The following is a 9,417-nucleotide window of genomic DNA, read 5'->3' as shown; positions in this document are numbered from 1 at the left end:
TGCTCCTTGGAAACCCTATACTGGGTCGCTAATGGTCACCAACTCAAAGCACTTAGCAACAACATAGCTTTTTGAATGGTTACTACAATTGGCTGCCTATGTGCGGTTGAGTCGGTCCTTACTCATAGTGACCCTGTATAGAGTTTTTAAGGTTATAAATCTGCATGGGAACAGTAAGCCTCAGGAACCTCTTGAAGAGCAGCTGGTGGATTTGAACTGCTGACCTTGTGGTTAGCAGCCCAAAGTGTAACCCACTATACTACCAGGGTTCCAGTGGCTGCTATAGGTATTCAGTTATATACACATAACATACTACAGCTAACTAGTGTCTTCTCTTTACCCCTCTAACTTCCCCCTGCTTATCTGCTTGCCCTAAATATTTCTGCTACATTAATTTCAAATCACATCTGAGTGTTAGCATTTTTACTTCAGCCATCAAGTATAATTTTGAAAACTCATTTTTCTTTATGGTGGAATCATTTTCCATTGTAAGTATATGCCGCATTTAGTTGATTCCATCTTCTGTTGATAGACATTTGGGTCACTTCTACCTTTTTGATGACTGGGAACAGTGCTGATATTAATGAACCTTGCTGTATACATTTCTGTCTGAATGTTTGCTTTCAATTCTTTTGGGTCTACATCTAAATGTGGAATTGTTGGATCATATGGTAATCCCGAGCAAAGCTTTAAGAATCTTAAAATATCTATATAAATATGGAAGACCTTAGAAGTATCAATGCATGTGAGTTATGGTGTTGGTGAAGAATACTGAAAGTATTATGGACTGCCAGAACAACAAACAAATCTGTGTTGGATGAAGTGCAGCCAGATTGCTCCTTAGAAGCGAGGCTGGGGAGACTTCTCTTCTTGTTTTTCGGGCATATTGTCAGGAGGGACCAGTCCCTGGAGAAGGACATTATGCTTGGTAAAGTGGAGGGTCAGTAAAAAAGAGGAAGACCCCCAATGAGATGGGCTGACACAGTGGCAGCATCAAATGGGCACAAACAACAAATGTTGATACAGGACCAGACCGTGTTGTGTTCCGTTGTACAGAGAACGGACTCAAAGGCGCCTAAAAACAACAACAATAAATATAAATAAACTTCTCACCTCCTACTGAATGTCTTCTCTAAGAAGATGTGAGGCACAAGAATGAAAGGAAACGACTTGAATAAAGAAGCACAGGCTGAAAGTCAAAGTGAAGATTTATCCCTTGCATCAGAATGTATTATTAGATCTTGCAATTTGCATATACAAAGAATTCAGCAACATTCACTGGCATTATAATCAGCGCAAGATCAAATTAAAAATGTCATAAAAGAAAAGATGATAGCGGAAACTATAATGCATACATATATTATAAAGATTGCACATAAATTAAACACAATCTAGTTAAAGAACAACAACAAAAAGTATAAGTAAACATACGTTTTTAAAAATCATGGGCATGTCTCCAAATGCTGACACGCAGGTGTCAGGCTCCTTTAAAAAAGTTTTTTTTAAAAACACATAAAAATACCTCTTGAGACCTGGGTGTGCACTGGCCTCCACCGAGCTCATGGGAATAAATGGAAGGGAGAGGTCACACGGTGACCGGTGAGCAGACCGATCGGAACGGGCAACTTCCAATCGTTATTTGGCATTTTAATGCATGCAACATAGAAAGACTTGAAAGTTTTGGTATGTACAGTGGGCTTTCTTTGACCGGAGGGGACTGACTGGTTAACTTTCCTGTTTACTCTTGGCGACCCCACGTGGCGCAGAGTAGAACTGCTGTTTGGGGTTTCCAAGGCTGTGATCCCTTGAAAGCACATCTCCAGGCTTGACTTCCGAGCTGCCTCGGGGTGAGTTCAGTTAGTAGTCCAGTGTTTAATGGATTCTGCCTCCCAGGGACACCTTTGGCAGAAGCTGCAGCTGCAAAAGCCCTGAAGAGGAGGTGCTGCCTCCAGGAGAGTGCGTGGCTTCCGGTTTGTTTGGGAAGGGGCGGGGCTTGGGAGGGGCGGACACCTGCCAGGCCACCTGCACCAGGCACCTGGGGACGGACCAACCCAACGGGGCAGGGGAAACACCTGAGGACGCTCCTGAGACAGTCCACCTTAAAGGGACTTCTTGATACAAAGATACCACTTCGTCTATTAAGGACCTACGCGGTTCTGGTTACCAAAACCAAAACCCACTGCCATGGAGTCGGTCCGACCCATAGCGACCCTGTCTAGGGTTTCCGAGGCTATAAATCTTTGTGGGAGCAGAAAGCCTCATCTTTCTTCAGCAGAATGGCTGGCAGGCTCGAACCTCCGATCCTGTGGTTCGCAGTCCAGTGCTTATCCTACAGAGCCACCAGGGCTCTATACAGTTCTGGTTAAGGGCTCCTAAATGGATCCACGGCCCTGGAATTGGACTCCGAGCTCGCCGGTGAACGACCAGCATCGCGGCACCGTCATCAGAACAAAGTGGCGCAGGTTCTTGGCTCATTTCCCGCCTTCCCCTTCGTGGGCCAGAGTTTTAACAGTGAGAGTACAAGGCACCTTCCCTCTCCTTCCACGTGACGCACAGCCTGGGTTCAAGGGGGAGGGCGCCTCCTGGCGGGCAGCCCTGGGTGTGGTAGGCAAGAGTGGGCTTTCCCCTACAATGCACCCACACCGCTAGAAAGGAAGGGAGGCAGCAAGTGCAAGAGGAGGCAGTACCCTGTACCAGTGGCTCCATCACGTAAGGCCTTTCTATAGTTCTTGAAAAGCAAAAAAAAAAAAAAAAGTGTACCCCAAAATTGCACATGGTAAATGCTTTTAGTAAACTAGACCAAATGTCATTTCTTTTTTTGTATTGTGCTTATCTGCTAATGGTCATAGAGACAGAATTGTTATCACATTACACATGTTGGCCCTCAGTGCCCTGGCCGCCCCTCCCCGCTTTGTGCCTCTTAAGCTGCCCTGTCTGACAAGGGTTCCAGCTTTCCAGTGCCAAAGGTCGCAGTACTATTTCCATAAAAAAATTAGTGAGCTTTTAGATGAAGCATTTCTCTCTTGAGAAAGTTCACCTTAAAGGGATTTCTTGATCCAAAGATGTTAGTTTGTGTGGCTCTCTCTTATTTCTTTTATTAAATATTGCCGGCTGGGATTTTAAAAACTGTAGAAATCTAAATAGATTTCAAGACTTTTTTCTCCTTTACAAACAATCTCAGCTTTTTACAAGAGAATTTTAAACAGCAAAATGCTTCCCAGAAAATGTAAAGTAATTGCTAGTGGTCACATGATGGTCTCTGCCCCAAGGTCCAGCTTCCCCAGAACATGTGGGATGAACCTCTTGGTAGAGTCCATGATATTCCAGGTGGCTGCCACCGAAGAGGGAGGCATAGAAATGTAGTTTGTGTGAACCACAGAGGGTCATTTCAACAGAAAGAGGGATAGACAGCAAGCAGAGCTGTAGAGGGCGACAAGGACATGGGTGGGCAGGCAGGACCAGCCAGCCCCTAGGAGTCTCCTTGCCAGCCAAGGCTGGACAGACACGACTTTGAGTAAGCAGATTTTGGATTCTCCAACTGTACGGTTATCAGAATCCTGGTGTGGCACTGTGGGTTAATGCGCTGGACTGCAAGGTTTAAGCTCACTAGCCGCTCCTTGGAAACCCTATACAGGGTCGCTATGGGTCTGAACCGACTCGATGACACTTAACAAACCGTACAGTTCTACACAAGGCTGTTCACCCTCTTTGACTTTAAAATGTGAAAAGAAACCACAGTGGCTAAGCCTAGGGATCTTAGAAATTTCCCTGTTTATGTTGGATCGTCACCAACAGCGAATAGCTTGCCTTAAAAAAAAATAAGCAAGCACATGCTGCTGCTCAAGCTTGCACAATCAGTGTTAGGATGCTGGATTTCTGAATCTTAGGCTGCATTCTCAGTAACGAAGCTTAGGCTGAGAGCATCTTGTGTAAGCACACTTGGCATATCAACATGGCCAATGTTTCTAAGTGCCCATCGTGTGGATTTCAATGATATGAATCGCATGGAAAAATGGGAATATTTATGCATGGTAGCAGAGAAAGATGTGAGTGGGACAGTATTTGACCTTCATACGTTATTCCAGTTTTTACAAAGGGTATTTACGGCTTGATGGATTTATAGCAAGTGGTTTGTAAAGCCTAACAAAATATGTACAAAGAAATTAGGAAGAATATTAATATCAACTATGAAATAAATTAACATGATCTTTACAAATATACTGACCATTAAATTAAAAAATATTTTAAGGCAGAATCTTCATTTGAAATTAGCATAATCAGAAAATATATCAATAAAATCTTGTACCACTTTGTAGCAGAATTCATACTGTTCCTGAAAAACAAACAGAAAATGAATACATTAAAATGACTGTAAAAAATCTCTTGACAGAAACTTGAGCAAATCAAACAAAAAAGTTAATTATTAAAATGCCATATGGCCTTAGACACTTAGTTTCTGCTACAGAATTCAGTTATCAGGCACATGAATGGGTAAGCTGTCTTTCAATGCAGCAAATGTCGATCTTTCCTTCCAACTTAGGTCATTTTAGAACAGGCTGGGTAAAAATGTCTGGAGCGTTCTTATTTAAACTGGAAAACAACTAGTTTTGAACTGGAAAAACCAAAAAGATCAGTGCACAAAGTGTCAGATAGACTTCCTAATGCAGTAAAGATTCTAAAAGTTAAATGAAATGAAAAAACCAGGATTATTTTGAAACCTAAATTTATTCTTCAAAGGGGTATTGTTTTCTCTACATTTTTCTCAGATGTGTTCAGTTATGAAAAGGTCTTCACGTGTTCTTTACCTGTGACCCTCCCAGTCATCCTATAAGGCAGGCTAGACTAGAGGTGGGTTTGTGGGGACCAGGGGGCGATGCCTCTAAGCCCTTGTGGTGGGCACAACTGGAAAGAAAGAGGTTCAGAAAGTGAGCGTGCTGTGAGTGTTTGGAAAGCCACATGGTGTAAAGTTGGAGCATGGGGAGGGCCTCCAAAGGCTTAAAGTACAACAGAAGGCGGCTAACCCATCTGTCAGAGGGTCAGGTTAATTACCAGTTAATTACTCTGGTAACTGACTTGGCCCAGTGGAACAGGAACGTGTGGGACCTGTAGTCCAGAGCTTGGGAAGTACAAGAGTCCCAGCAACCCGCGTCTTCTTCTCCAACACATTGGGTTCAACCTTCTCTCATAAGACAGGTGTGGTGTAGTGAATGATCTAGCTAGAGTCTGTGACTCTCAGTGTTTCTGCCCTGCGGGGGCTGGGTAAGAGAAGGTGGGAGAAGGTAATAAAGAGATGCCATGATTCAGCTGTGGATGTTAGTAGAGTTCACTCTCACTGTAAAAAGTGGTAAATCTAGTATATGGATTTAAAACGAACCGTCTCAGAAGCCAGGAGGGGAGATCTCACTACTATCAAAAATTAGCCAGGAGGGGAGTGTGTCCTTTGGACCCCTGAGATCCCTGCGCATTGAACGTCCTCCACCAGGGAACATGGCCCGGGAGGAGAGGGAGACGAGCAACAGCAGCAGGAACCAGAACACCACACTTCCCGGTTCCCGGAGCAAGTACAGCTGAGTGACTTTGCTTGTCGAGTGGGCTGCCTCTGGGCCCTTAAGGTTTGCTGACCCACAGAGCTAGAGCCGGGTGCCTTCAGGCTGAGGCTTCCGGTGGAGCAGCTGAAACAACAGTGCCCTGGGCGTCTTCAGATACCTAATTTAGAGCGCCCCCTGGAGGCCAGGATGGCCAAACTTCCTCTCTCATACTTCATATTGTCAGGAGGAACCAGTCGCTGGAGAAGGATATCATGTTTGGTAAGGTGGAGGATCAGAGAAAAAGAGGAAGACCCCCTGCGAGATGGATTGCAAAGTGGCAGCATCAGTGGGCTCAAGTGTGGCAACAATAGTGGGGTTGGCCCAGGATTGAGCAGTGTTTCGTTCTGCTGTGCATAAAAAGTCGCTATGAGTCTGTACTGATTCTATGACAGCTAACAACAACTATTCTAATCTGTTAGCTTCCCTAATAAACTGAGAGTGTGGTCTCTGAATTCTGTGTGGTCATTGTAATGGATTCTTGAACCCAGCTGAGTAGAGAGGGTTGTGGAAGGAGGATTTGGGGCCATATTTTTTTTGGAAGTGGTTATGAATCGGGCTGCTAACCTCAGGATCAGCAGTTCGAAACTACCAGCTGTTCCACGGGAGAAAGATAATGCTTTCTGCTCCCATAAAGATTTATGGCCTCAGAAACTCAATAAAAACATATATATTATTGTTGTTAAGTGCTGTCGAGTTGATTCTGACCCACAGCGACCCTGTATAGGGTTTCCAAGGAGCAGCTGGTGAACTTGAACCACCGACCTTGCAGTTCAAATGACTTTGCAGTCTGACACATTAACCCACAGCACCACACCAGGACTCCAATATCTATATATGTATAATTTTTTTTTTTTTTAACAAATTGAAGGATTGGAGGTTTGTGGTAACTCTGAGTTGAACAAGTCAAACTCTGGGAACCCCTAAGAAAGCTTACTCTGGCTCAGAAGTTGCTGTCAGCAGTACCCCATCCCAGGTCTTAGTCTTGAAAGCCAAAGGTAAGCCCAGAGAACAGACCTGAGTCAGCACCCCGCGGAAGAAGGGGTCTGTACAGTTTCATGTACAAAGTTCCCATTAGCTCTCGTCCCTGGGAATTTTACCTCCCCTTGCGTCATACACTTGGGTTCCTTTAATGAAACATACATCAAATACAACATAACACAATTCTCAGCTCTTCTGGAAACTCTCCATCATTCAGCGTCTTACCAGGGTTTGCACCATATGTGGTCTCTGAAGTCGTAAACTCTTCACAGCTTGAAACACATCTAAAAGTCCCTCTGCTTTCACTCGTTCCAGAATGTTGCTGAGGGCGATGAATGTACCCGTTCGTCCAGCTCCAGCACTGTGGGGGGAGAGCATGTCAGGCAGGTAACCCACCTTGAAGACGGGGATAGGAAGTAGCTGGTCGTTCACAACATACCAGCACAGAGAGATGCAACAGTCATCAAAAACAGAGGATCTTCATGCCCATTTATATGTTGATTTCCCTTGAATAAAATTAAGCAAACGTACCATTCTAGCACTGTAGGATAAGCACTGGACTTCGAACCACAAGTTGGGCAGTTCAAACCCACCAACTGCTCCTTGGAAACCCTATAGTTGGTGGTGGTGTGTTGTGGAGTCGGTTCTGACTCATAGTGACCCTGCATAGAGTTTCTGAGACTGTAAATCTTTATGGGAGCAGAAAGCCTCATCTTTCTCCCATGGAGTTGACTGGTAATTTCGAACTGCTGACCATGACATTAGCAGACTGACTCGTAACCACTACGCTACCAGAGCTCCTTAGAAACCCATCCAGGGTCGCTGTGAATCGGAACCGACTTGACAGCACTTCACAACAATAATTCTAATTAACAGTAGATGAATACAACATGAATCAGATCTGGACCAATTAAAATACAAGTGTTTTAACTACTGTGTGTTCACCAGAGGTCTCAAAGTGGGGCCCTAGGACTAACCACATCTGCATCACCTAGGAACTTGTTAGAAATGCAAGCCCTCCTGGTACAAATCTTGTTGTTGTGTGCTGTCAAAAGAGCTCTGGTGATGCAGTGATTTAAGCCTTGTGCTGTTAACTGCAAGGTCGGCGGTTCACACCCACCCGACGCTCCATGGGAGAATGAGGAGGCCGTCTGTTTTGATGAAGATTTACAGCCCTGGGAGCCCTAAGGAGCTATCCCAGCAACATGAGTTCGAGTCAACTCAGTGGTGTAGACTTGGTTTTTTGTTTAGGTCACGTCAACTCCAACTCATAATGAGTCCATGCTATAGAAGAGAACTTCCCCCAAAGGTTTCCTAGCCTGTAATCAGGTCTCTAGAACTTTCTCTTCGGTCGCTGCTAGGTGGGTCAGCTGATGACCTTTCTGTTAGCAGCTGAGTGCTTAACCCTTGTGTCACCACGATGCTTTGCTTTAGGGAAGGACCACTTCTCCTTGCCGAGGTGGTGCTGCCAAGAGGCAGGAGTTAGGGGATGTTAAGACAGAGGGGGAGTCCTGGGGTGGTACTGTAGAATAAGCACTAGACTGAAAGTTTGGCTTGAACCTCAAGGTTTCCTTGGAAACCCTGTACAGGGTCGCTATGAGTTGGAACTGACTGGACAGCACTTCACAACAAGAAGACAGGGTGTCACTGCAGGGACAGTGGGCAGATGGTGTGTACGGCCATTAACTGAGTCCCTGCCACTTGAGACCATCATTTTTCTAGAAGCTGGAGAAGCCCAGCAAGACCAGAGCCTGACCTTCCAGGGAGGCTCAGTCAGCTGTTCCCCTGCAGGTGTCTTCTGGGTCCATGGCCTCCCTGTAATCTGCCCCTAAGTCTCTGTTCCTGCTGTATTAACCTGACCACAGACGGGGTGCCCTGTGCAGGCTAAGCTCTTGGTTGGGGGTTTGCAGATACAAGAGCAGGACAGAAAGGGTGTGTACTAAAGGAGCTCTGGTAGTGTAGTGGTGACGTACGAATTGGGCTGCCAACCGCAAGGTCAGCAGTTCGAAACTACCAGCTGTTCCGCTGGAGAAAGATGAGGCTTTCTGCTCCCGTAAAGATTTACAACCTCGGAAACCCTGTACAGGGTCACTATGAGTCGGAACCGACTCCATGACACATAGTAACTACAAAGGAGGTCAAAAGGCCACCAAGCAGGAATCGGAGGACCCGGCCTTGTGCGCCACCTACTGGCCAGGCTGGTAGCCTGCCCCACACCCAAACCCGGCTGCCTTTGAGTCCATTCCTGTCACCCTACAGGCCAGAGTAGAACTACTCCTTAGGGCTTCCAGGGCGGTCTCTTTTACAGAAGACTGCCTCAGCTTTCTCCTGTGAATGTCTGTGGGTTTGAACAGCCGATATTATAGTTAGCAGCCAAGCGCTTAACCCAGTGTGCCCCAAACAAGGAAAGTGCCCGACCCCTGTCCCCAAGCTGCCTTTCTGGCCACAGGGATGGAGTGGAGGGACACCAGTGGAAGTCACTGGCTGTCACAGTAATGTCCAGGAGCAAATTAGCACCACTCAAGAATCAAACAGCCATGCCTTTGCCTGTGGCTGCCATTCAGTGGGCAGTGAATGCCAAGCTGGACCTGCAGAGAGAGCCTGTGGGAGGGCTGGGGAGGGGAGACAAGGAAGGAGAGGGGTGAAGAGGAGAGGGGAGGGAAGGGGAGATCAGGGGCTGCCTGTGTCTGTGTGCAGAATGCGCTGGTGCCTCACCTGCAGTGTAGGTGGTTGGGGTGGGACTCATCTGCAGTGCATAGTGATGGGGCGGGGCTCACCTGCAGTGTAGGTGGTGGGGGTGGGACTCACCTGCAGTGCACGGTGATGGGGCGGGGCTCACCTGCAGTGTAGG

General features: G+C 46.3%; 1 protein-coding gene across 2 annotated transcripts in view; it reads right to left on the bottom strand.

The window, feature by feature from the left end:
* Positions 1-4,258: 4,258 nt before the first annotated feature.
* PTPRE (protein tyrosine phosphatase, receptor type, E) overlaps positions 4,259-9,417 on the bottom strand; it is a 52,068-nt gene continuing 46,909 nt past the window's right edge. For both annotated transcript variants that reach the window (XM_006867438.1, XM_006867439.1), the window contains 2 exons: positions 6,792-6,927; positions 4,259-4,333 (listed from right to left, as the gene is read on the bottom strand). In XM_006867438.1, the coding sequence (XP_006867500.1) occupies positions 4,259-4,333; positions 6,792-6,927 (211 nt within the window). The remainder of the gene's footprint in view (positions 4,334-6,791; positions 6,928-9,417) is intronic.

Source organism: Chrysochloris asiatica, unplaced genomic scaffold (assembly GCF_000296735.1).
Source record: "Chrysochloris asiatica unplaced genomic scaffold, ChrAsi1.0 scaffold00105, whole genome shotgun sequence".
NCBI classification, from domain to species: Eukaryota; Metazoa; Chordata; class Mammalia; order Afrosoricida; family Chrysochloridae; genus Chrysochloris; species Chrysochloris asiatica.
This window is presented reverse-complemented; position numbering and strand designations above follow the sequence as displayed.